Source organism: Equus quagga, chromosome 4 (genome assembly GCF_021613505.1).
Source record: "Equus quagga isolate Etosha38 chromosome 4, UCLA_HA_Equagga_1.0, whole genome shotgun sequence".
Classification (NCBI taxonomy): domain Eukaryota; kingdom Metazoa; phylum Chordata; class Mammalia; order Perissodactyla; family Equidae; genus Equus; species Equus quagga.
The window spans coordinates 2,887,181-2,913,999 of NC_060270.1; the positions used below are offsets into that span (position 1 = coordinate 2,887,181).

Consider the following 26,819-nt stretch of genomic DNA (forward strand, 5'->3'; position numbering starts at 1 on the left):
TAACAGCCATCCCGCAGTTTCTTACTGACACAGTGGCTGGACCAGGTGTGCATGCGGGTGGGCACGGAGAGCTGGAAAACCCAGTTGTCACTCTCAGAGAGCCCGCTGTGCAGGGGAGGAGATGAAGTCTGCTCCCTGCCCCAACGTGGACGCATAGACTGTGCACTCCTCAAGAGTTGGCTTCTATCTTTTTTTAACTGAAACAACATGGTGTGAATGCAAAATAGTTATTTTTTAAAATGTATGCCAAAAAGACGTGTATACTCTATTGTTCAGGGTTCTTTTGATTATAAATGGCAGAAACTCAACCCAAACTAACTTAAGTAAAAATCAACTTTTTTGTTCATGAGACTAAGAAGGTAGTGATTCTGGATCCCAGGGTTCTTACAGGATCTTTAATGCTTCCCTAGGTCCACTGACCTCATTTTTTCCTACTGCAAAGGCCTTCTGTGCTGTTTTCTTTAGGCTGCAGGGCTCAGCATGCCAGCTTAGCAGCTTTAGCAGAATGAGACCTTCTCTCTGAAAATTCATATACCAATCCCAGAGAAGACTCTGGCTGGCTCTGTTAGGGTCCTGCCCAACCCTGGACCAAAACCATGCCAGGAAACAGATACTGTGATTGTCACAGCTGATTGCAGTACCTGCCAGCCTGTGCATTCAGAGGCGGGCGGAGCACTGTGACTGGCAATTTCCCTGTAATCACATGGAGCGCGGAAGAAGACCCCAAAGGAAGGCAGATGTGCTGCCAGAGACATACTATATTGTCCTTTTGTGGCATACATTGTTTTAAAGAGCAACTTTATTTATTGCAACATCAAATACCACCAAAATATTATCATGTGTATCACTGTATTCTAGTGTGGCGGCAGACGTATTGGAAAGATCACGAGAGCTCTAGAGCAGGGTTTCTTAACCTCTGAACTAGTGACCTACTGACCTGTTGGGCTGAATGATTCTTTATGTGGGGCTGTCCTGTGCGTTGTAGGATATTTAGCAGCATCCTTGGCCTCTACCCACTAGATGCCAGTATCACCCTCCCATTGTGACTACCAAAAATGTCCCCAGATATCGCCCAGTCAGAGATGGGGTGCAAAAAATCATGCCCAGTTAAGAGCCACTGCTTTAGAGACAGAAAGACCTGGGTTCAAATCCCTAATCTGCAACTCACTGACCATGTAATCTCAGGTAAGTGGGTTAAGCTTCTGAGAAACTGTCTATAATGAGGTTCAAAATAACTGCAGGATTTGAAAGAATTAGAAAGGATGTATGTAAAGCACTTGGTTTAGTTACTTAATGCAAACAATCATAGTTTGCACCCTTTGAGCTCATGAGCTAAGTATTTTAGATTATTAGCTCATCTAATCTTCAAAATAATTCTCTAAGGTAGACACTATTGTTGCTCCCATTTCTAAGTAAGAGAACTGAGGCCTAGAAAGTTTAGGTAATTTTCCCAAGGTTACTTAGCTGGTTAAGGGAGGACCTGACATTTAAGGCCCCTGCTCCTCCCAAGTGCACACTTGTACCCCCCGGCCGTACTGTATGAGTCTGATTTTCAAAGGGGGTCTCCAAACCGCAAAAGCTCTACACAACGAGATCAAAGCATCTTAATGATGTCGCACTCTGTCACAGAGAGGTGTTCCCATTGGTGGCTGTTAGCAAAAGAATGTAGACTCACTCACTGCTGTTTGGAACCATCAGTCTTTTCTGCAGTATTTTGTGTCTTGATATTAAAAATTTATAAAATGTACCATATTTATTGTATTTATTAAAAGTATTAAGGGCAGTAGCTTAAAATCAAATTGTAATTGTTAGCATATCACCAGAAACACACCACAGGCACACTGAAGGTGTCAGCTCCTTGTTGCTTTCCAGCATTTTTTTTCCCCAGGTATTGCAGGATTATGTTTTATGTTATTTTCATACAAGTTCAAAATAATTGCTGAAGGGAGCACATGGTGATGCTGGGCGCGGCCCAGGCTCCGGCGATGACGCGGGGCACTGCCTGCCCTGCAGCGCTTGCTCAGCGAGGCGTGCTGACAGAGGAGACGGGCGCGGAGCAGGAGCAGAGGCGACGTTACAGAGCCGAGTGGGGAAAACCCGAGCGCGGCGTGAGCGGGAGGGCACGGGGCGCCAGCTAATGACCCGAATGCAAGGCTGGAGTCTCGGGTTCTGTTCTGTTTTGTTTTTCCCTGACATGATACTGGCTTTTTTAAAAGTGAAAAACAAAATCTGTTCTTCTTGAGGCAGTTTGAAAGCCAGAGGCCTCCGGGTATGGTCTCATTTAGGCCCGAGCTGCAGAGCTGGTCCGGTTTCCTGGAGAAGCAGCACTGGGGGACATCCCTTCTGGCCTTCAGGGCCGCACGCAGGGCGCTGCCTCAGGGTTTGGGGTTTTTTTTCCTCTTTACTTTTCAAAATCTTTTATATAATAATGGGTTTTGCTTTTTATTGCTTTCTGAAGCTTACCTAAGGAAAAAAATTAAACTTTATATTTAAGATTTTCTTTTTATAGGTGACGTGGTTGGAAACAACCTTTTGACCTGGTCTGAATTGATCTTTTTGAAAATTTAAAAAGGAAAAAAATAACTTTTTCCCATATGCTTGTTTGTCCTGATAATTCTATAACCTTTCTCAATTATAGGTCAGTACTTCAGCCAAGAATGGTGGATGTGTAGAATCCACTTACCTAGAAATGCAGTATGATTTTATGACTCAGAGAGTCCAGTCATTTCCAATTTTTGTCTCTGATTAGATTTTCCAAACTCCACTTTATTATGTAATGGTCCTTGCGTAATGATCTGTGTAAGATACAGTAAATTGCTAAAGGCCCATTCCCATGATTTCAACCTTCTATATTACAGAGGGAATTTTTGCATCTATTTGAATATATATTCTACGAAAGCAATTTTCAAAATGGCCTTCCTTTTCTCATTTTTTCAGTAATTCCTACTGTTGGTACATAAGCAATAGCAGCATTTTAATTAAATGCATACTAATTACACTAGTGTGATGCATGTCAGCACAGAGGCAAGAGTAATAGAGGGTATTATGGGATGCAATCCCTCACCACTGTAAATAATTCAGATCATGAAGTTCCAAGTAGAGGAAACCAGGAACCAATATGCTAACCACAGCATAATTTTCAAGGGAAGTGTTTTCACTAAATGACCACAAAGCTAGAAAATGTATACATGCCAACATCGTTTTCATGAAAAATTAATCATACCTTCAAGTTCTGTTTGGAAGAAATATGTTTGTAATCCTTAGCTCTTATAATTTTTATTCCATCTTTTGTTCTCTTTGGAGCATTTACAAAGAGGGCATTTTAAAATCCCCTTTTCTTTTGTATCCATGAACTGTTTTCCCGTAACGTTTAGATTCTTTTAGTGGGCCCAGGAAATATATTATTGAACGTTGCCTAGTATCTTTCTAAAATCAAAATGATGCACCAGCGAAGAAACATTTGGTTTTTTCCCTAAGAGTGCTTGGGAAAATGGCTCTGAGTTTTAAGAACATTGGCTTCTTAAGGAAAGAATAGTTTCAAAAATGTATATTTGGAGTCTGTTTATATTTCCAAACCAGCACAGCTTGTTAGAGGGGAACTGGCGCAGGAAAGAGCACCTGGGTTCCCCTCCTGCCGGTCGCGGTTCCCGGGCTGCGCTCTGGCGTGTCTGGATCCTCATCTCCCTGCTGGCAGAGCTCTGTGGAAAACAGTCCTTTCAACAGAGGCCAGATCTGGATCTGGAGGTTGTGGAGCCTTGAGGTCTGGGGATGTTAGCAAAGGCCCTGCAGAGTGAGCCTTCCATTTCAATAGCTCTAGAAATGCAGCTTTTTGAACTGAAAGGTCCTACTGCTGGCGCTGAATCCTGTTCTTCCTTTATTAATGTGGAGACAGAGACTTGCCCACCCAGAACTTGTTGGTGACAGCTTATGACTTTGATGCAATCCGGGCTCTGTCACTAAGGCTCTCTCGACAACTTACACTGAAGCTCAGCTATGTGGAAGGTGTTCGTCTTCTCAGTCTTGGGAGGTGTGCCTCCTGTCAGGGTAAAGATTTCCCAAATGATGAATCGTGTCAAGAGCAATCTGTGACCCGTGACAGTCCCACACTTCCTATTGTTCCGTGTACCGTCCACTCCCTCAACAGTCTGAAAGGTGGTGACCTGCCAGGACCAGCACTCTCCATTTTTCATGGGTTCTTGACATTCTGTCGTGACTTCCAAAACATGAGGTTTGAGAGCTGTTGTAAGTGCAGAGTTTTAAGAAATTCTTTATCTTAAAGTTAAAAAGGAAATCATAGGTGTCCATGCCCTAAGGATTTACAAATCACAAATATGCCTCTGAAAAAGTGTTTTCTGTCTGTTTCTTATTCTTTCTCCGTTCTGTCCCCTTCTTTCTCAATGTGCACTGAATGTCGCTGGGGTCTTGGTTGCCTTTCACTGAATTTTTAATCCTGGATGTTGAAAATATTGAATAAGGAAACAAGGATAGGATTAGAAATGTTACTAACTTATATCCCACTTCTTTCCTTCCTTTCCCCCATGTAGACACAACCTTTCTATCGCTTATCAGGAAAATACATTACCAGTGTTTTCAGTATTATTGTATCATGAATCCAAATACCCTGATACGTAGAAGTAATCGTTATCACAGCAAGTAAGTGTGTACTGGGACCCTTTGCCTCCCCAGCCCCCTTCTCCCTGAAATTATAGCTTTTCCACAAAGTCATAAGGAATGTGTAGGGAGAAGATTTAAAAAAATTATTTCACATTCCATTTATTAATGTACATTTCAGTCCTTGCTAAAATTTTAAGACACGTTCCTTTAAAAGAAAGTAGGAATAACCAAATTCAATGCGCTGCCTTTTTGGAGATAGTTAGCAGGCTTGTAAAACGTGCTTACCCGCACAGCCCAGCAGCCCTTGTTTCAGGTACCATTCAGGGATGTCTCGGCGTCTTCGTGTGGACTGTCTGTTCCTTGTCTGCTTGTTTTAATGAAAGGTGCACATGGCCTGCTTTGATCCTGGAACTGTCAACACAAGTGGAAACTCATCAGATTCAGCAAGAGCAGAACAGTCTGCCGTGCGCCCCAGCTGAGCCCACTGTTGATTCTAGGCTGCTCAATGACAAGGAAGCAGGACAGGTTATAGAGAATAATTTCTGACAGAATCGAATTCCTTACATCTCTGCATGGAAATCATCACTGCAGTCATTTTCATATTTTTCACTTCATTTTAATTTTCTCCTTACTTTTTTAAATAAGGGTACAACCTTATATAACTCTTCTCCAAAGGATGACAGCCTACAACTGTCATAAAGCTGAACTGGTACAGAATTCTCTCCAGTTAATTATCACCATTTCACATCCTAAAATAACAACCTCAGTTAGTCTTTTAGACAAAGCACCCCACGTGCTCCTGGCTCCCTGTCAGCCCTTAACTAAGGAGTAAAACAAAACTTCTCACAGAAGACGTGTTTATGGAGATAAAGGTTTTCTCAAGCTGCCCCCAAAATACGGCTTTGGTAGATCACATGTATGACAGCCGAGCTCCAGCCTTTGACTCGACAAGGCGCTGTGCTGGATGCTGGGGACGCATGGAAAGAAGAAGCAGCTGCTGCTGTTGGGGAGCTCAGGTCGCCCAGCTGAGAGGCCACAAGTGTCCTGTAGAGGCCAGTGCAAAGGGTGAGATGGGCGGTGGCCCAGAGTGAGGACTGAGGCCAGGCTCCTGGTGAGCCACGGTGGAATTTCCGACGTGAGAGGAACATGAGCCGGTCCACGTCGGCAGGATTGCTGTGGGTGCAGTATGGTAAAGGATCGGAGCAGGGAAGTGGAGATAAGGAGACTGGTTAGGAGGCTGGTGCCATGATCAAAATGAGAAATAATCATTTGAAGACAGGATTAAAATGGAGCAGATTTAGGGGCCGGCCCGGTGGTGCAGCAGTTAAGTTCGCATGTTCCGCTTCGGTGGCTCAGTGTTCGCCGGTTCGGATCCTGGGTGCAAATATGGCACCACTTGGCAAGCCATGCTGTGGTAGGTGTCCTGCATATAAAGTAGAGGAAGATGGGCACGGATGTTAGCTCAGGGCCAGTCTTCCTCAGCAAAAAGAGGAGGATTGGCAGCAGATGTTAGCTCAGGGCTAATCTTCCTCAAAAAAAAAAAAGAAGAGCAGATTTAAAATAAAGCAAGGTGATAGAACCACGTGACCTAATTTTAAACATCAGGGAAGGTGGAGGCCCCAAAGACTCCCTGATCTCTGACTTGAGTCACTGGAAGAAGAGTGGTACCCTTTGCAAAGGACAGAAATCCCGCAGGAGGATCAGGGTAAGTTTTGAACAAAATAAACCCAAGGCAGCTGTGGGACCCCTGATGAAGTGGAGTGTCCTCCAGGTGATGGGTCCAGAGATCTGAGAGGAAGCAGAGCTGGTGCTGCAGCAGCAGCGGTCATGGCAGAGCTGGGGGGTGTGAGGGCATTGACAGAGGCCTCAAGATCCAACTCTGGGAACGATCAGGGATGGGACAGGTTTTCCCGTCCACCGCCGTGATTCAGAGGCTACCAGGAGGATAATAGTCCTCCATTCTTCAAGGAATTGCTAGCTGTGTGGTGTTGGCCCAATCTCTTCATCAGTTTGAGCTTCAGTTTTCTTACCTATAAAATATGTATAACCATACTCACATCATAAGGTATTTTGAGACCTAAATAAAGTAAGCTATGTGAAAAACCTAGCCCAGAACTTGGTGTTTAATAAGCTCTCAAAGTTGTACATGTTACTTGAATCTGAAATCATAAAGCTCAGAGAAAATTGAACTCACCATCACTCCCGCCCCTAAACTGCTTCTCCTCCTGGGTCCTCTCTCTTTACCAGTTGACTGAGTTGAAAACCCAGAAGGTCTTCGTGTCTCCTCCCTCTGCTGCCACATCTAATCTCACCCCGTCCTGTATTCCTGTCCCACCAGTCCCCTTCTGTACTCCACGGCCACTGCCTCCCCTGAGGCCGCCCTCCTCTCTCTCCTGGGTCACTGTGGGCCTCCTGCTGGCTTGCCCGCCCTCCGATGCACTCTTCACATCGCAGCCAGAGGAGCAGTTCACTTACTAAAATCCTCTTCCCCTTTGCAAACAGTCTGTTTGTAGCATGCAAATTCCTTCATGATCTCAAGGAATATAATTGTTACTTAAGCTTTCAGCCTCAAATCTCACCATTCCTCTCTTTGAAGACTCTATTCTAGCCGCAGGAATCTACTTTCATTTCCTGATCAGGTCATATCTCGTCTTCAACCCAGCCTTCTGCACATCCTTCACAATTCAGCTCACCTCCTCTGAGAAGCCTTCCAGGCTGGGTTAGGTGTTCCTTGCACATGATCCCTGTTCCAGGTGGCACTTACCACGTTCATACTCCTCAGTCTCCTTCACCAGCCTGTACATTTCCTAAAGACAGAGGTATTTCTACTCATTATGTTCTCCTTATACATAGTGTGCTCAAGAGTACATTTAAAGTGGGGCTGGCCCCATGGCCGAGTGGTTGGGTTCGTGCACTCCACTGCAGGCGGCCCAGTGTTTTGTTGGTTCGGATCCCGGCGCGGACATGGCACTGCTCATCAGACCACGCTGAGGTGGCGTCCCACATGCCACAACTAGAAGGACCCACAACGAAGAATATACAACTATGTACCGGAGGGCTTTGGGGGAGAAAAAGGAAAAAAAAAAGTACATTTAAAGTGCTTAGTATATATCTGTTTGGATGAGTAAATAAAAAATCCATTAGAAAGATGCTCCATCTTTTAACCATTTTTGTGAATCATATCGCTTACATCTCTCTCTGGCTGTCTTCGAAGCAGGCTTTTCAGACGTGTGATCTTGGGCAAGTTAAACCTCTCTGTGTTTAAGTTCTTGTCTATAAAATGGAGATGACAGTAACACCTGCCTCGTAGGGTTATTCTGACCATTAAAAGAGTTGATCTGGGTGCTGGTTCGGTGGTGCAACAGTTAAGTTCGCACGTTCCGCTTCAGGGGCCCGGGGTTTGCCTGTTTGGATCCTGGGTGCAGACATAGCACTGCTTGGCAGGCTATGCTGTGGTAGGCGTCCCACATATAAAATAGAGGAAGATGGGCACGGATGTTAGCTCAGGGCCAGTCTTCCTCAGCAAAAAGAGGAGGATTGGCAGCAGATGTTAGCTCAGGGCTAATCTTCCTAGGGAAAAAAAAAAAAAAAGACTTGATGCATGTAACCCATTTAGAACTGGCACCTGGAAGTACCCACGAGCTCTCAGGAATTGTGAGCTGTTATTATTATTGTCACTGTTGTTATTTTTGTTAGTACTATTAGCCTATAAAGCAGGACCCTTCATGTTTGACACCTGTCATGAACCAGGCGGCTCAAGACACGTTTCACAAGGTCACAAGTTAAAGAACTGAGGGAACTCAAAAGCCCAAGGTCACAAGAAGAAAAGTCAAGAGCCCTCATCCTCTCCTGTCCCCACAGAAAGGCCTGCTGAGACCAAACACAGTGCTCCACACATGGTGGTTAAAGGTTCCAGGCGAGGGGCCACGCTGTCTTGTCACACTCTCCTCTTACAGGATGATCATGAGGGCAACTTTGTCAAAAGAAAATAAGCAGCCTGCCTGGCACCAGGCAGTGTGGATTTGGGCATCACGTTTACAGGAGTTGACTGGGAAAGTCAGCTCCCCTGCAGCTAAGGACCTCGGGCACTAGGAAACGGCAACCCCTTGGACAAGAGGAGGAAGCCACTAGTCCCACAGGAAGCTGAGTTTGGTCCAGTCTCAGAGAAGAGCAAGTCCCTGCAGCCAGGCGACCAGCGTGAGGTCACGAGATCGTTTTGGACAGCGCTGCTTGGTGCACCAAGTTTTTATTAGTGTTTCCTTGAGAGGGGACTTCAGATGTTCACAGTGGTGCCTTGAATCCATCTGGGGTGCCTTCAGGCTCCAAGCTTCATAAGGATCTGCCCCTCTATCAAGGAAAATCCAAAAATTTCTTCTAATAGCTCTTCTTTAGGTCATCAGTGTTTATTCATGTGTCGCGCACTGTACTAAATGATGAGAATGCAAAATCTAGAGAAATAACTTCTGCTTTCAAGTATGTATAGCCTTAGGGGAAAGGAAGATGAAAAAATTACGATACAATGTAACAGATACAGCAATAGAAGAGTGTCCAAGACTCGGAGGCATTCAGAAATGACTGTATTTAATCAGAGGTTACATTTTGCAAACTGGGAAGTAAATATGTTTTTGATTTACCCAGAATATTAAACGTAGGATCCAAATAAAACATTGAAGGGGCTGGCCCTGTGGCCTAGTGGTTAAGTTTGGTGCACTCTGCTTCAGCAGCCTGAGTTCATGGATTCGGATCCTGGGCACAGACCTACACCATTCCTCAGCTGTACTGTGGCAGTGACCCACCTATAAAGTGGAGGAAGATTGGCACAGATGTTAGCTCAGGGCTAATCTTCCTGAAGCAAAATAAACCATATCGAAGTCCATTTATCAGATTCTATGACAAAAGATAACATGGTAATCACTCCAAAAATTATGTAAATGGTATAAAATTGGAGAGGAAGGTGTTGTATCATGAAATCCAAAAAGCATTTCTGGGGGCTGGCCAGAGGGAAAGTTTGGAAGCTAAAAGAAACTAAGTTCAAATTCCGGCTCTGCCACCTATGCTGTGTGAATTTAGGCAAGTTTCATAACCTCTCTGAGTCTAGATTTTCTCACTTAAGAATGAGGATAATAGTAACTACCACATTGGGTTATTTTAAGCAGTAAATGAAGAAAAATATGCAAAGCACCTAGCACATGAGGGATACTCCACAAAGGCAGCTAATTTTTTTCTCAGAAAATAACCTCGCTTGTCATCTATATTCTGTGCATGTAGAATTAGTAACTGTGGCAGATTGACTAGTGAGCTCTCCTAGGGCGGGATGTTAGAGTCCTTCTCGGTTGCTCTTGAAAACTACTTATAGTAGTTCCGGTGCATTACAAGCGTTTTTACACACATTGACTAAAATGTGTTGCAAAATGTCTTAAAATCCAAGCCTAGTTGGTAGCAAAAGTAGTCAGAAAACAGACGAGAAAAGTTCCTATTCAGTAATGGAATACAAAATGAGGGGAAAATGCTGGAGTCTCGACAGGTTAAAGTGTTCTGGTCGCAGAGCCAGCGAGGGGACTGTGAGAAAGTGCTGCCTCTGATGAAGCTAACGCGATGGCTAAGAGCTTCCGGAAGCCATGTTAGTGCTCCCTTCACACCCTGCCTCTGCATGAATTATGGATATTTCAGAGTCATGTCAAGAAGTGTCAGTTAAAAAAGAGATTAAAATAAGATGTATTTTTTTAAATTACAGAAAGCATGCAGACGATGCTACAATAAAGAGAGTTTTTCTGTCAACAACATTAACACCTGCATTTTGATGTTTCTGTGGTTGATGGAGGGCAGGGGTTAGGTCAAATTGTACCTGTAATTAAATATTAGTCTCTTCCTCAGTTTTCCCACCTCAAAAACCAGGAAAATAAACCCTTTCCTTTGTCTTTCTCCCAGAGATGGTGTGAGAATAAAGGCTGACATGAATACCTCTGAATACCTCATTAAACAATAAGCTCCATAAACTCAGGGTCAGTTTTATCGCATTGTCAGGAAATTCCCAGGTGAGTCATACATTAAACAGATGAGTATCCTGCCTTATCTTGTATGTGATGTCCTGAGCCTAAAAAAAAGTGCTTGCTGTCATCTTGTTACTCTTAACTTTGACTCCTTATAGAGATTCCTTTCCCTAGCGTCCCACAGGGTAGCCACTTGCCGCATGTGGCTGTTTAAAATTTAACTTCAATCAATTAAAATTAACTAAAACTAAAAATTCAGTTTCTCAGTCCTGCCAGCCACATTTCAAGTGCGCGACAGCCACCTGTGACCCCCTGCTTCCGTGCTGGACAGAAAACATCTCCTCAGCACCGAGGGTTTTGGAGAGCGCTGGCCGGAGGATGCTCAGGCTGAACACTCCTGCTGCTCTGCGGCCCTAAGCTGGCCACTGATAGCGTTTCAAAGATTAAATGACCCTGGAAGTCACGAGAGGACTTCACAGTTACGTCAGTGTCAGACTAAGGGAAAGCCTGAATAAGTAAGAGGGATTAAATAGGCAATAAAGAAGGAAGAAGGCATGATGGCTGGAAAAAGAATGCACACTCACATTATTGTAAAGGATAAAAATTGATTCAGGAATTCCGTGCTTTGGCACAAGTACAGTTTTACTGAAAGCGTTTGTCGCATGTGGTCTGCACTGAATGCGTCCACCTGAGGCTGGCTGTCTTACGCCCTAGCTGGGTTTTGAGACATTTCAGCTAAATCACACAAGAACTGTTTCTCGACATAGTGATGGAACTTAATCTCCCTTCTGTATACCACATGTTTAAGAAACGTATTTTCCTCACAGAGGGGTCAGCAGATGCTAGAGAGATACTTGCAATTCTTGTTCTCAACTTTGTATTTATCCCTGTTTGGACACTTATGCTCACAGGTAGTTCCATGCTTCCCATACTCTGGCTTCTACTTCCTGTATAAAAAGGAGTTATAATTTAGCATGAGTATTACTTATCCCGAAAAGTGAGGGAATAACCTGTGTATGTTTGCATTTAGGTCATCCTGTCCATTGAAGAAGGTTACAGACTCCCGGCTCCTATGGGCTGTCCGGCATCTCTGCACCAGCTGATGCTCCATTGCTGGCAGAAGGAGAGAAATCACAGACCCAAATTTACCGACATCGTCAGCTTCCTTGACAAGCTGATCCGCAGTCCCAGTGCCCTTCACACCCTGGTGGAGGACGTCCTGGTGTAAGATGCAGAATGTTGATTTTCCCTCTTGACAACCCTGATTTCTTTCAGGCTGTAGACAAGACTAACAGGTAGAGAGGAGAAGGTTTGCCTTGATAACCGTCTAATTGTTAACCTTTTAGAATATTATTTATAAACTGTATTTTATCAGCTGAAAAAATGATTTATTAACATTTTTAAAAAACGTGTTTTTTTCACAAGAAAACAGGTTCCCCTTTTCTTTTCTCCACACTGAATCTTTCTGGATCACTTTCTTTCTGTTTTTTCCCGTGTGGGTCTTCGGTATTTATAGATCCCTCCTTTATTTACTGATCCTTCCCCACCTTGATAACTGGAGTTTGTGTGTCAGCAGCCCTTTAAGGTTCTCATCCAGTCCATGTTCGGTCCCTGTATTTGAACTGGCAGGCCAGGCAGGGGCAGTGTGTGAGTCAGCCAGGACCAAGGATGCTTCCTGCAGATATGATCACACGCAGCTGTTGTTACTTTCCACTCCTAAAACCAGAAAAAGGTGACAAGACAAGAAAATGAAGGCACTCGTCTGCCATTCCGTCAAGGTCAGGAGAGTTGAGGAGATCTACTCACCTGTCTCTGAAAGGCAGTGATGAGAAGAGGGAGAGGAGAAAAAAAAACACTCTCGTCTGTGTCTGAAAATATCACATTTAAAATATTACTAAGTTGAAAATATATTTCCTTATTTAGGCCAAATTGTACTTAGAAACAACCAAAGCATTTCCAAAGATCCCTTTCCTGACTCAAGATGGCCAACAGGATACACAGATGCTCAACCTGAGGTCACAGGTTCAAGTCAGGGCAGGTTTTAATGACAATAGGCTGAGGGCTCTTCAAGGACTGCTCAGGCCAGGCCTCAGCTCTCAGCAGAGCACAGAAGAGTTCACCTCTAAATCACTAATTGGCAGCCTCATTAAAGTGAAGCCAAGCATGAAATAGCCAGAGATTAAACTATTACTCTCCCCATCTTCCCTAACGCAGGAAGGGGGAGGGGAAGGCACTTGGGGTTTATCATAAAAGCATGGGCAGTCATCGAAGGGTTTTAAGCAAGAGAATGGAGTGATCACATTTGCGTTTCTGAAAAATCCCCCTAGGGCTGATTTAGATCGAGAGTACGAATCAGGAATAAGACTGGAGACAGTCAGTCATGTTTGCAGCAGTCCAAACTAGCAAAGATCAGAGCCTGGCTTATGAAATGGGAAGAAGCTTGGGTCAGGGGTTAAGAGATGGATTTATTGTTAGCTGAGGAGAAAAATTTGTCTTGGTCATTGTTGACTATGGAAGGAAGAGGAGAGAAAAGAATCAAGGGTATTTGTCAAGTTTCTTAGACAAGCTGGCTGATGGTGTTACTACTAAGGAAGAGAGGAAGAAGGACACATTTTTGGAATAGAAATGAGACCATTTTGAGCAGGCCAGTTGAAGACACATGTGGGGCATCTAAGTGGAGAGGTGCAATAGGCAGTTGTATTGACAGGTTGAACCTCAGGTGAGAAGATCTGGGCTACAGATGTCGGTTTGGAGAGCCACAGCATACAGGTTGTAGCTGAAGCTCTCAGCATAGGTAAGATGACCCATGGAGAACATGAAGAATGCAACCTTTTGGAACACCAAGATCTGAAAATGAACAGAAGGAGACACCCCGAGGATACTGAGAAGGAAGAGCCAGACAGGCAATGGGGACAGCAGGGCAGGAGCAGAACCACGGAAGCCAGCAAGGGAGAGAGTTCCACGGAGTGATGTCCAGGCTCCATGAAGCTCCAGCAGAAGAAGTGAAGTGTGTCCCTGTGTTTAGCAACCAGGTGCTCAGGTGTTCACGGGCGGCCATTGCAAGAGCATTTCCAGTAAAGTTGTGTAAGACAGATTGAAACGGAGGAAGAGTGAATCTGAGGTCAGAGAGAAGAGCAATACAAAGCACTAATTCGTTTTTTCAAGAAACCTGTCTCTGAAGGGGAAGGGAAGTAGTTAGAGAAAAAGTTTCTTGGTTTTGTTTTTATATGTTTTGGTGAAGAGACGGGCATGCTCTAACAGTGAGGAGAAAGAGCTAGTAGAAGTGGACTGTGGAGTGGGTGTGCATTAATGGAAGAGAACCCTGGCATCTCTAAACTGAGGTCCCCTCATCTGGGCCTCGTATTGTGGTGCGGGGTACCAGACCTCGGCCAGTGCCCGTCTGCAGAGCTCTATAACTTTCTAGGAGTGTAGAGGCAGGCAGGTAAGAGCCTATTCTTTGAAGAAAAGCAGATAAAACCATTTCTTCCCTGCTTTTTCAAGATTATGAATGTTCGTCATATTTGGAAAACACTGATGGAGGATCTAAGATGAGAAAATACCAAAAAGTGAGAATGATCCAGAGGTAAAGTCAAGATGAGAGCTCGTGTCTGAGGCAGAGGTTTAAGGTTCAGTGGGGTTTCACAGGGTTTAATGGGTGGGCACTGGTCCAGTGGGCAGGCCAGGGAGCGGTAGGCTCTGTGACAGCACCGCCACACAGCAGCCCAGGCGGCCGTGTTTCTTAGGGAGCGGCAGTGAGATTCCATCTAAAGTCTAACGTTGGAGACCAAGTGGAACTCTTTGTGACTGACCAGCTTCCCCTGTTTCTGACAAAGACATGTGCTGCTGCTTTTGCCCTCGATGTACTTGTTTGAGGAACAAAAGAAAGCAGGGTTCTAAGGGTATCGTGTCTGAACGTTTGTCAGCTTTCTTGTTTCCACAGCAGCCTGAGTGGGTTCCCTTGTCCACCCCTGACTCCCAGTGCCACCCACCCACCCTGTCCTTGATTCCAGAGAGCCGAGACTGTTTAGGGAGAAGAGACATGGTAGACTGAGGCCAGCAATGTTAGCTGAAGAATGCCTGGTTTGTGGTATGCTTGTAAGACTGTGGCACTGCCCCTCCACCCCCAAGTCCCAAAGCCCAGCTGTCCATCCCAGCATGATGCTGAATGAAGGAAACACGCACGGTGTAGAATTCCAGTCCGTCCTCCAGGTACCTCTCACACAGGTCAAGGGGTCCAAGGGTAGAACCCACAGCAACTCCTGTTAACTCCCCTTTTCTCTCCTCTCCCCAGAGCGGCAGGCTCCCTCAACTGGCTGAACTGACGAAACTCTCTCATCCACTAGGCCATGTGTGCCCCTTTTTTTTTTTCTGAGGAAGACTGTCCCTGAGCTAACATCCGTGCCCATCTTCCTCTACTTTATATGTGGGATGCCTGCCACAGCATGGCCTGCCAAGCAGTGCCATGTCTGCACCCGGGATCTGCAAACCCTGGGCCGCTGAAGCAGAACGTGTGAACTTAACTGCTGGGCCACCGGGCTGGCCCCGGCCATGTGGTTTTTATTCCACTGTAATTGGCTTTTTCTCAAGAATTCACTTGAGAAGCTTTCGTCCTTTTTCTTGGCATAGTAAGAGGGGAAGAAATTAAGGCTACAAAGAAGGATGAAGTGAAGCCCAGAGCTTAGTCTTTTTATACTAGCATATTGAAATTTCATAACCTTACACCTGTAATCTTTCCTTCCACAAAACAGAACACCAACAGAAAACACGTCGGCCAGAGAAGGCTTTCATTACTGAATGGCTAGTCCTCTTGTGCCTGACACGCTCCCGGGGAGGACTCAGAGCTCTGTGCAGCTCCCAACCTTCTTGCTCTCTCTCTTCCTCAAGAAAGTAGATGGATATATGAGTTTTGTTATATAAAATGATATTATAAGTACAACTTAAATCCAATTGGTTGTAAAAAATAATTTGCACAGGGACCTATTAATACAGTCAGTCATCCTTTCATAAATGTGAGTTTCCAACTACCTTCAATTTCCTTCGTTCTGCAATGACGCCTTATCACCTCCTTTCAGAGAATTGTCTGTAGCTGTCCCCTGGGGCACAGGCCCCGGGGAGAAGGCCCTGCTGAGGCCCCAGCTGCCTGAAGAACGTGTCAGGAGCAGTGCCTGGCTGTGGCCTTTCAGCCACTCTCGCTCCCTGTCCCTGAGCCTCACATCAATCCTGTGGCTACTCTCAACCCCAAGTCACGCCTTCTCCCGTGGAGCGCAGGGTGACATCTGGGGTCGGGTAGTTCAGCAGCACAAAGCGGACTGATGACTGCATGGGTGTCCCTTCACCCAGCCCTCCCTTCCCCACCCCACCTACACTGTCCCACATATTCCTTCTCCAGCTGCCTCAACCCGACCCCTGTTTCCTCAGACACTGAGGCCGACCAAGTGCACTAGGTTGAAGTCAGCTGGCCAGTTCCCTTTGGGACAGCGCTGCAGCATACTGGAAAATAACACTCTCCTCCAGTCCCTGCTCCAGGTGCCCAGCATGTCACTGACAAAGAGTTTTACAGATTATGGGCTTCTTGACAACATCAGCTAAAAGGTGGCATCCGGGGATGGGCAGCAGTTGACCAGATGGACCAGTCCACGCTAGTCTTCTGCCTCGGAAATCACATTCAGCTCAGGCCAAGGCTCTTAGGAGTGTTCTCGCTGCCCACTGTGCCATAGGTGGAGATCTTGTAATACTTTAGCTCTTAGGAACTGAGCCACCATGTTCCTTAGTCCATATAAACCTACTGTTGAACTTTCGAGCACGTGGCTTCCAGTAACCGGAGAATCAGGAAGGTAGGGAAAAGCTCAAACCAGTCCCGTAATTAGGAACCTCTGCTTTGGAGAACTGGGTGAACATTACAGTGCCACCTTGCTTCCTCAGTTAGTAGAGCAGCTAGGATGCTGTCTTCTGAGGGCAGTGGCTTTCAACAGTTTGATAAACATCCTCCCGTTCATTTTGAAAAGCTCTTGCTTACCACTACCTGAGCTGCACAGAATCAGCATATGCTAAGTTGTTTGTCTGCATAGACCTAGTCACGGTCAAATTGTTTTGTTTGATTTTTCTAACTAGCACTCTTAATGATGTTTTTCATGACTGAGAAATAATGGACTGGCCAAAACCAGCATTGTAATTGAGAGATTAGCAAAGCTTTGTGGAAGGAAGACAGAATATTAAATATTAATCAGGAAGTGTGAAACTTCTACCTTTAGGAAATCTAAATTCAATTCATGTGAACTGTTGGTACAAGATAATGCTAATGCTAATGTTAATACCAATACTGATGCTGACTCAAATTCTGGTGTACAGTACCAACAGGAACTATTCCTGCCATTTGTAGAGAGCCTACCATGTACCCATTGTTGTAGCAGGCAAATTTGTCTTTGAGGTCCTTTATCTCCACCCCTCAGACAAGGATATGGAGAATCACAGAGGCTGATGTCTCCTGGGCACCCAGCAGGTAATTAGAAGACCAGGCATTGGAGCGAAGTTCACTGGCTGCAAAGCCCTTGTTCTTTCCACTACACAGTACACAATCACACAAAGGGCAAGATTTTTCCCAGTACGGCACTGTTTCAGAAATATGATTATAGGAGAAGACGGTACATGTTTACATTTCGAGATAGATTTTCTCTGGACTAATCAGACTTCACAGCTGGGGTATATTAAGATCCAAAAAAGAATTTGAAGTGGGGCACAGCCTGTGATTTTATGTTCCACTAAGCACAGACAAGGAGGTGGAGATGCGTCCTCATCCCTGGGAGTAAGTAGCAAACACATAGTCCGTACGTCTGCCCAACATCCTCTACAGTGCTCGCCCCTTGAAGAACAGTGCTTGGGAAAAGAAAGTAGCAACTACAACAAAACGGAGATATGGGGAAATATGGCAGCAACGTCCTTCCAGAATCACATCCTCAGGCATCTTTGTAGACTGGATTTTTCCAGTGTTGGCAAATACGTGCTCTGCTGCTTCTCCTTGTTGTGGCAGATGTCACTAACCATCACACTCTCCCACTGAGCCCACTGCTGCCTCCGTCTCCCTTTCAAGACATGTGACAGCCACTCCCAGTGAATCGTAGTTGGCATGTGACATGAAATCTATTTCTGTCCCTGCATTATTTCCTCACAAAAACAGGCTCTCCTTGAGGTTCACTGATCCATTAGTCTGGCTGTAGGGACCCTGTGCTGGGGGCTCGCAATTGTGGGAGACTTTAAAACAGGATTATTCCTCCTCTGCTTCTATCCCTCCTGATGTTGTCACATCTATAATTCTAAAATTTGCTTTGAGTTTTATGCCTGCCTACTTCCTACCAGTTGTCAGCCTTATTATGAGAATTAAATAATCATATCAATAAAGCACCTGGAGACTTACTGAAAATAAAAGGCTGACAAAAAATAATTCATGCTCCCTATTCAACCCTGTGGAGAATCAGACTGTTACTGCCCACAAGCATGAAACGGTCACAAGATACATAGGATAGTTCTATGCATTTTGGATTTTATAACATTTTGAGTAAAATTACACTTTAAAATTTTAAAAGAATATCAAAATACTTTAATTAAATTTGTGTTCAAGTTGACCATTAGGCCTAATTGTAGGAGGGGCAATGTTTTCTTTTTTATCTGATTAAATAAATTCTTCCTTCAAAGTTTAGATAGGTAGTGTGTGTATTAGGAGATTATTTTATGGCTTAACTAGTGTGATGTGGAGTCCCTGGGTCATGTGAGGAGAAACTCCTGTACAAGCAGTGACTATGACTAAGGCGAGTGCTGCTGTCGTGCTCCTGGGTCCTCTAGCCCCATGCTCCCCCACTCCTCCATAACTGCCTCTTTCTCCATGCTGAAACCTTTAAAGACAGAGAGAAGAAGGCGTTTTCACAATACAAGGAGTAAGTTAAGTAAACAGCACATTCATTGATAGATTGATTGACCATTACATCAGCAGGCACTTGCTCTTCCATTTAATGGAATTAAATGAAAATAGATTATTCATCATGAATCAGCCATTAGGTCATAGACTAGACTTTTCTGTAAAGAATATTCACGTCTAAATCATCACTTATTTAAAGAGTTCCTGTAATGCTTTCAGCATTGTGCTAAGGCGTACAGAAAATAGAAAGATATGTGAGATATGGTTCCTGCCATCAGGGAGTTTTAACTTACTCTTTAAAAGAAGAAAATTCTGTCTTATGGATTTTTCCCAAGGAAGTAATTCAACTGGAGCAAAAAGATACATGCTGTAAGACTGCATAATCTTCTACAATAAAAGAATGTTATTAGCAATCTAAGAGTCTAACTTCAGGAGATTAACAAGTTATTAAGCATCAAGATATAGAATATTATACACGCAATTGAATAGTAGTTATGAAGACTGTTGAAACGTGGAAAATATTCATAAATATGTAAAATAAGGGCAATATGAAATAGAACGGACACTATCTGTGCAGTCCCGCTGACCATATATAATGTAAGAGCTGGGGTAAAAGCATGAGTAGATAGTAAGAGGAGAAGAGCTTCAAACATGTCAGGGTTCATATTAAAACATGATCTTACCTGCACTAGTGTTTCTCAAATTCTAACCTTTCTCTGATCATTTTTAATAGATCTATTACTAGTATATTTACATGATAAATATTAAACATGGAAAACTTTTAAGGATAAAAACCTTCTTGCTCTTTAACGGCAGTTTTGATCCCTGTTGACAACCTATCTAAGAACTTTCTAAATTAAAACTAGTTCTACTGAGAACTCCGAAGGCTCGTTAGAATAACCCATCAGTGCTGTGCATTTTTTCGTATTTGGATGTGTGCATTCATTGCCTTGGAGACTGGATCATTTTGTCTTCTGGCTAGACTCCAGCCCTTCTCTGATCTCAACTGACCATGATTCCTACTGGAGCCACAGTTCTGTCCCCTCCACATTGTTCCGAGGACACCAGCTGACCCACAGTCTTCCGTTCTACAATATGGGCTTTGTCTCGTGTGAGCTGCAGGTCTTGCTGCAAAGACGTTTCTCACGTGGGCAGCTCCCACTCATCACCAAATAGCAGAAATTTCTATGTGCTCAGCAAATAGCAGGCTGAATTTATCATTGTACATGGTTGATAAGAAAGGGCATTTATTGTTTATTAGATGATATTCCAGAGAATTCATGTGAGGGTGATGGTACTCAGCCCTCAGGCAGAGAATAGCAGCATTTTTCAGCTTCGTTATAAGATGTGGTGAAAGAAAAGTTATTGCACAGTGGCTGTGAACAATGAGGGGACCCTGACCTTTCTAAATCAACTGCCAGGGCAGCAGTAGAACGGCCAAAGAGTAACTAGGTCACTAAAGATGCGCGGAGGGAAAGGGAGTTGCGGTATTGAAACATTCTGGGAGCAAACAGTGGATGCTTTTCAACAGAGAAATCGGCCATTTAAGTCATTTACTATACAGAATGCCCTTCCATGACCTTTCTATACTAAGGACAGAAAATTAGCACATTACATTTCCACTCACCAATTATAGGAAATTGTGAAAGCTCCAGAGTTATTCCAGCGTTATCTCAGGAGAGAGAGGTGGGAGTGGCCTGACTGTATCTGCTTCAAGAGTGGCAGAGGGGCACGGAGGGAAGTTACCAAGTACATTCTTTTAATTTTGTTCAGTTTCAACAAACTTCTTTTACAAGTAACTAAAAGATAGAAAAGCCACACTGTTTTAAAATAGGACATTCAGTTTTCTAACATGTATGGTTTTATTTATGTTGATAAGCAATAAGGGTACCCAGGTCATTTTGATATTTAGACTTAGCGCACTTCCTACGGCAGCTTTTCCTTAACGTGCCTTCCATAGAAACTGGGCAGATAATTTAGGAAGATGACGTAGAGGCCATTCTCAATCCTCTTATATACTCACACTGCCCATTAGAATTGTGAAGACTCTGAGAAATGCCACAATTAAAAACCCTGTTTAACTCTGTTTGCCATGGAGACCTTTATTATTTTGTATTTACATATGAATTTTTATTTTTTTGATAATACTGATTAATATAAACACTTCTAGGAAACAAAGAAATATAGCAACAATTAAAGTATTTATTGTTAGATGCTATGATATGACTAATCTTTGTTTAGGGTCAAATCATAAATTATTCTGATATCAATTAGAATGAAACAGCCCACAATCAAATAGCATTGCAATTTGTAACACAGGAGGAGAGAATGTGGCTTCACAGCCTCCAAATAGGAAGGATGGGAACAGAATTGAGAAGTGGTAAAGGGACCCTTGTCACTGTTAAGGGTAACCAGACTCAGTATGCACAACAGTGGAGCCACAAGATACAAGCATTTAGTTTATTCAAATTCCAATTATATGTAAAGAGCAAAAACCCCTGGGTTTCCCCATCATCTCTCGACACCCCCATCCCCACCTTCAACTGGACCCCACTTTAGAAAAAGGGAAGTCAAGGCAGCAATCAAAGAAAAACCTAAGAAATGAATTCTAGGCTATTAGCAGAGATTCTGCCCTGGACTGTTCCAAGGGGCATCTTTCAAAGTCTGTGGGACCGCACAGTGTATAGCCTGTATGGCCATGCATAACGTCTCTGGCTTGTGTGCTCCTAAAGACCCAGGTCCTGGTGATTAGGTGTAACTTAAAGGATTTTTAAGGGTAATTTCAATTGTTAGAGGTTTTCAATTTTTACCTATGCACTGACCTTACAACCTAGCTCCCACTCCCATGTGTTTTTAACAGAACATTACCAGGGTTATATAGCGTGCATATCCCACTCTGCTTCATGGTGGAGAAATGCTTATTTCACGTGGTTTAATCAGATGTGCTCATATACTATCAGTTTCTGGTTAAAGCTGAAATGGTTCAAATGTGAATGGTAAGAATATTATGATGAAATATTCCAAATATGAATGTTAAAATCTATGGCTAGTTAAGTCTCTTTGAATTCTTTAACTCTTTAAAAATTAAAAACAAAGTAAATGAAAGTTGGATTAACCTTCAATATTCTAATAAAAATAATTCAGTTGTTCATGTCTAATGGGGAAGCTTTTCATTACCTAGAAAATACTGATTTAGCTCAAACATCAAACATATAAAAAGACAGTTACTGCTTTACTATTTAACATGAACCCTAGACCTAATAATTTTTCAAATGATATATTTATCATCCCAGAGGGCTAATGACACGCTTGTTACTAGAGATGCACTTTTACTGCCAAGTACTTTTTACAACCAGAGAAAATATTATTAACATTAATTTTCATGTCTATCTGTAAGGAGAATAATATCATTAGTTGCCAGAAAGGCTTAAATACACAATTCTGAGGTGTTTTTACTATAATTTCTAAGGTTAATTCCATTTTTATTCTCTCTGACTTTAGTTTATATAAAACTATTTTGTGTATACATAGGTATGTATGTATACACACACATCCACTAGCCTTTCCAAAGTAATACCTTTTTATTATTTTTATATTAAAACTACAAAAATATCCCCAACTGAAATGTCCTTTGCCTCAGATCTTAGGAACACAAATAGAGATTTCCGTATCACTTGCTCTCAGACTCGTTGGTGCTGGACTCCTTCTTCTTGTGGATTTGGCCTTGTTTTGTGCCTTATTAATGTCTGTGCTTCGGGCTGTATTGCCCTCTGCTAGGATGTGTGTAAATCTTATTCATGCACTTGAGCTCTATGACAGCAGAAATTCCTTCATAATAAATAATAAATTCTTGTTGAATGTTTGAGAACAAATAAACGGAGTCTCGATCAATGAATTCTCCATAAAAACGAGAAGGCACTAGCATAGCGAATGTGACTGTGACAACGGGAAAAGGGCGCTGGCTTGGTTGCAGGTGAGAAACTGCTGGAGTGAACTGCCTGCCATAAGGTGGGGGCTTTTCCTCAGGTGTGAAAACACAATTTTACGCAAGAGAAAAGAGTAAAGAGAAGTCAGCAAGAAGCGGGCTTTGTCAAGACATATCAAGGATAAGATCCAGTAGTGACAAAAAGCAGAAAAAGACAAAAGAAACCGACAAGTAAAACTCACCAGATAAAAGTGGCTGATTTGAATATGATGGAAAATTACAGATTTTTTTAAATGAAGGATGTAAACATCAGATGTAAGAATATTGTAAAAGGAAAAAAGAAAGTGGGGGATTTTTTGCTTTATCCAGCTTTTAAGTGATCTCCATGGTTTTTTTCCTTGCAGAATGCCAGAGTCCCCTGGTGAAGTTCCCGAATATCCTTTGTTTGTCACAGTCGGTGACTGGCTGGATTCTATAAAAATGGGGCAATATAAGAATAACTTCATGGCCGCAGGCTTTACCACTTTTGACCTGATTTCAAGAATGAGCATCGAGTAAGTGGTGCTAGGGTTATTACTGTCTTTAGATGCTCCACTCAGGAGACTATAAATTCAAATACTATGTCAAGAATCCCATAGTTAAACTATTTTTCCTAAGGCTACTTTGGCATTTCGACGTCTTTCCTCACCATTTCTGACTATCGTTCTAGTGAAAATTGGACATAACACCTTTAACTTCTATTCTTTGAAGGAATATGTTTAATTCAAATAGCTATTTTTTAAAAAACATGCTTTCCAAAATGCATCCCACTCTTGTTCACCTCATAGACTTTACGTCAACATAGTTTTACCTGAGCATATTATTTATGATGCACATTTACTATCTTGTATAATCAATTCCTGTTATCTTCAGCAATGTAGTAACTGTAATCCTCTCATTTCAGAGCTCCCTCTCTCTGTTATAATGGTCGGGCATTTGTTCACTGTCTCAAAGATTTTCCTTTGCTGCCTGCAATAAAAATGCTCAAGATGTGCTTAAAAGACTAGGGAATAACACTAGTAGGTTAAGCCATATGAAATTCCCATTGTTTTAAAATGGTAGTGGCAATTGCATGTGGTTCAACATAATACAATGGCGTTCTTTTTCAGATTATTGAAAGACCATGAGAACTCAAATGGAGTCCACATTATAGCTCTACCCTACATACTGACCGTTTTGCCCACACTGTTGAAAATTTATATAATCACCTAAATTATATAACCTTTAGGTCTGTGAAGTGTCTAAACATACATAGGTACCTGAATTTGAAATTTTTCCTTGTACCCTTAAATTCGAAGTTAATTTGATGTATTTTCTGGCACCAGGAAGAAGAAAAAAGTAACAGACTCTTGACGTTCATTTATGTCTCTGCTTAAACTCTCATTTTACCAGCTATCCAATTTTTGGCAAATTCCTAGAGCAAATCTGACATGGTGCCTATTTACCACATCTAAACGTTCGTTTCTCCTCTCTCATCCTTACCGGATCTAAACGCCACATTCTCTCTGTCTCTCAGGGACGTCAGAAGAATCGGAGTCATCCTCATTGGACACCAGAGACGAATAGTCAGCAGCATACAGACTTTGCGTTTACACATGACGCACATACAGGAGAAGGGGTTTCACGTATGAAACTACTGCAAGCACCTGCGTTTCGTGCCTCAGCATTTCTAAAACGAAAGATACCCTCTCTGCTGATTCTCCGAACATCGCTTCACAAACCGCAGTCTCCTGTTCAGACTACGAGCGCACCTTTTGTTTATGCTTCCAACCCGGCTTTTAAAATCGTGCTTCACAGGTCCTTGCTGTATAACCTGCAGATAAAACCGCGGCCCCTGCAGTGCCGCGCTGCGCGATGGTGAATGCTCGGCACGGGTGTGTAGCTCGGTCCAGCAGTGCTGGGGACGTGCCCGCGCCTCACCCTGGAGTCCGCCCGGATGCGGCTGCCTTCAGGGTGTGTTCAGAGTTTGATGGTAGATGAAAAAGAGAGAGTCGATCTTTCTTTCATGTTTTGTGATCAAGTAGCTTCCAAATTGACATGAAATTTATTTTTTAGATAATTATATTCAACTCTATGGGTCGTTTTGTTGGTTTATTTTATAATAGTTTAACTGTTGATGCCTGATGTTGATAGATTTGCAGAAATGACTGACGATTTCATGTAGTGAATTCTTGTCCGGTGTGACTGTGGTGAGAAGGGGGTCATCGGGGAGGGAGAAACACCCTGGGCTTTTAAATCTTCCAAGGCTGAGTTTGTTTTTTTTTTAATTAGCTTTATGGTCTCCTACATCTTTCATAGTAGGTGGTAATTGAGAGGTTTCTGCTCTAACCTTTTGCTAACTATGGTATGTTTCTCCACGACCTTGTGGAGGTCACGCCTGAAACACCAAGAATGAGTCCAGTGCTCTAAAGGCTTCCGTAGAGTGAAGCATGGAGTAAAACCGTGGCCGTTCCCTTGTTCATCTTCACAAGTTTGCAAAAGTAATTATCAAAGCGCTGAGAAAATTAGTTACTCTCAGAATTACGTTGAATAATAGATCTAAGATTATACCCTTAGATTTAATATAAAAAGATTAATTAATTTAAGCAGAATTTTATGATAGCTATATGGAGGTCCAAGAAAATAAACACAGCTAGCTGACTGTCTGATTTAGGTGCATTTTGCAAGTTTAAGAACTTTATATTTTTTCCGTCAAAATAGGTTACATGAACATGCTGAGCTGTTTTCCAAACCTTCCAAGAGACGAGTATGCCATTGCATACTCCAAAGAGGCTATAAACAGATCCGACACAAGAGCATATATAAAATGTGTGTCAACCTGGGTCCCTACTACAGTAACATAAAAACGTGAACACAGCTAGATGTGTTGTCATAACCTTCTCAGATGCTGCAAAAAAGACAGATATACTTTTCAGTGAGTTCAGCTGAGTCAGCTTCTCAAAGTAGTGCTATCTTAAGAACAAATTCAATTATAAAATCAGCTGTTCCCTGTGAAACTAAAAAAATGACTGGTGTGCTAGGTGGAAGAGTGGGGAGCATATGTTAGAGAAAAAGAGAGCAGGTTGTCTAAAGATACTGATTTACTAAATCGGTTTTTATTTGATCTCAGAGATAAAGGTGCTCTACCCACATTCTCAAATTCCTACCTAAATTATATTTTTGGGTGATAGTAGCTTTCTTGCTATTAAAGGAGCCTCATTTTTTCTTTTTTCCTTATTTTACGCCTTGTCAATCATCCCATTAGACTAGACCCTTCCACATATTTTCTTTTGCTGATTTATCTCCTGATTTTAGCCTACCACAGCTAAATTTTCCCCATTTCAAAAACAAAGTGTATAGAGCTACAAGGAACAGTCTTTAAAATATTCCTTAAAGTATACTAAAAATGAAAAAAGTGGGAAATCCATCACTGTTTGAGTAAGTGTGTGAGAAATAGCTAGCAACGTTTTCCAGCCGTCCCCTGCATGGTCATGCCTCACTCATAGACTCTGCAGTTTGCTTGATGCATTTACACAAACCTGGATACATTTAGAGGAAATATAAAATTTCCATATTTATCTGTCTTCAAATATATATTAAATAAGAACAGATATAAAACAGATTAAATTTATTAATCATATATATTTATTTTTATAACAGAAAAGGTATTTAGAAAAATAAGGAATAGAATAATTATGGTCTTCCATAGGTCTCTGTCAGCAACATCTGTATACTTTGATGAAATAAATTCTATAAAGTATTTAAACTTCTTTGGGATGGGCATTCAGTGCTTTGCAAGATTAAAGTTCTCTGTTAAAAATTTTTTTCTTAAAGAAGTCCAGTGATTTTATTCTATATGTGGTTAACTTGTACTTTTTTTTTCTTGCCTAACATCTTTTTCTAGTATTACAAAACTACCTTTACACTTTGTCTCTTACCCCAAATCTTCTTTAAAATTTCTTTAAGTTTACATTTATATTTTCAGAACTGTAAGCATGATAATCTCAAGTGTAATTTTCAGCCTCATCATGGCTAGAGCAAGGTTGAAATGTGTGTGCAAGATTAAACAAAAACATTTTATCAAAAGATCTCTATTTCTTTACTGCCTACAAACCATGTACTCCATGATCCCAAGGGAGTTATAATGTTCAGGAATACTAACAGTTAAATTGCCAAATTCATTTGGAAATTTTACTTGAAATATTTGAGATTTACTAATGCACATATTGAGTAATTAAAACTGTTTAACATGCATAAGCAGAGAACTTAATTATAGAAAGAAAATGAGTTGCTTCCATAAGTCACAAGCCTTCAGGAATAATCTTTGATAACAAAACTATGCATATACATTCATGTACCTGCT

The 26,819-nt window shown here is 42.4% G+C and overlaps 1 protein-coding gene across 1 annotated transcript in view; it reads left to right on the top strand.

Annotated features, from left to right (window-relative positions):
• Positions 1 to 24,108, top strand: part of EPHA6 (EPH receptor A6) — a 721,750-nt gene extending 697,642 nt beyond the window's left edge. The window contains exons 15-17 of the mRNA XM_046658947.1: positions 11,635 to 11,828; positions 22,843 to 22,992; positions 23,994 to 24,108. Coding sequence (XP_046514903.1) covers positions 11,635 to 11,828; positions 22,843 to 22,992; positions 23,994 to 24,108 — 459 coding nt within the window. The remainder of the gene's footprint in view (positions 1 to 11,634; positions 11,829 to 22,842; positions 22,993 to 23,993) is intronic.
• The last annotated feature ends 2,711 nt before the right edge of the window (positions 24,109 to 26,819 follow it).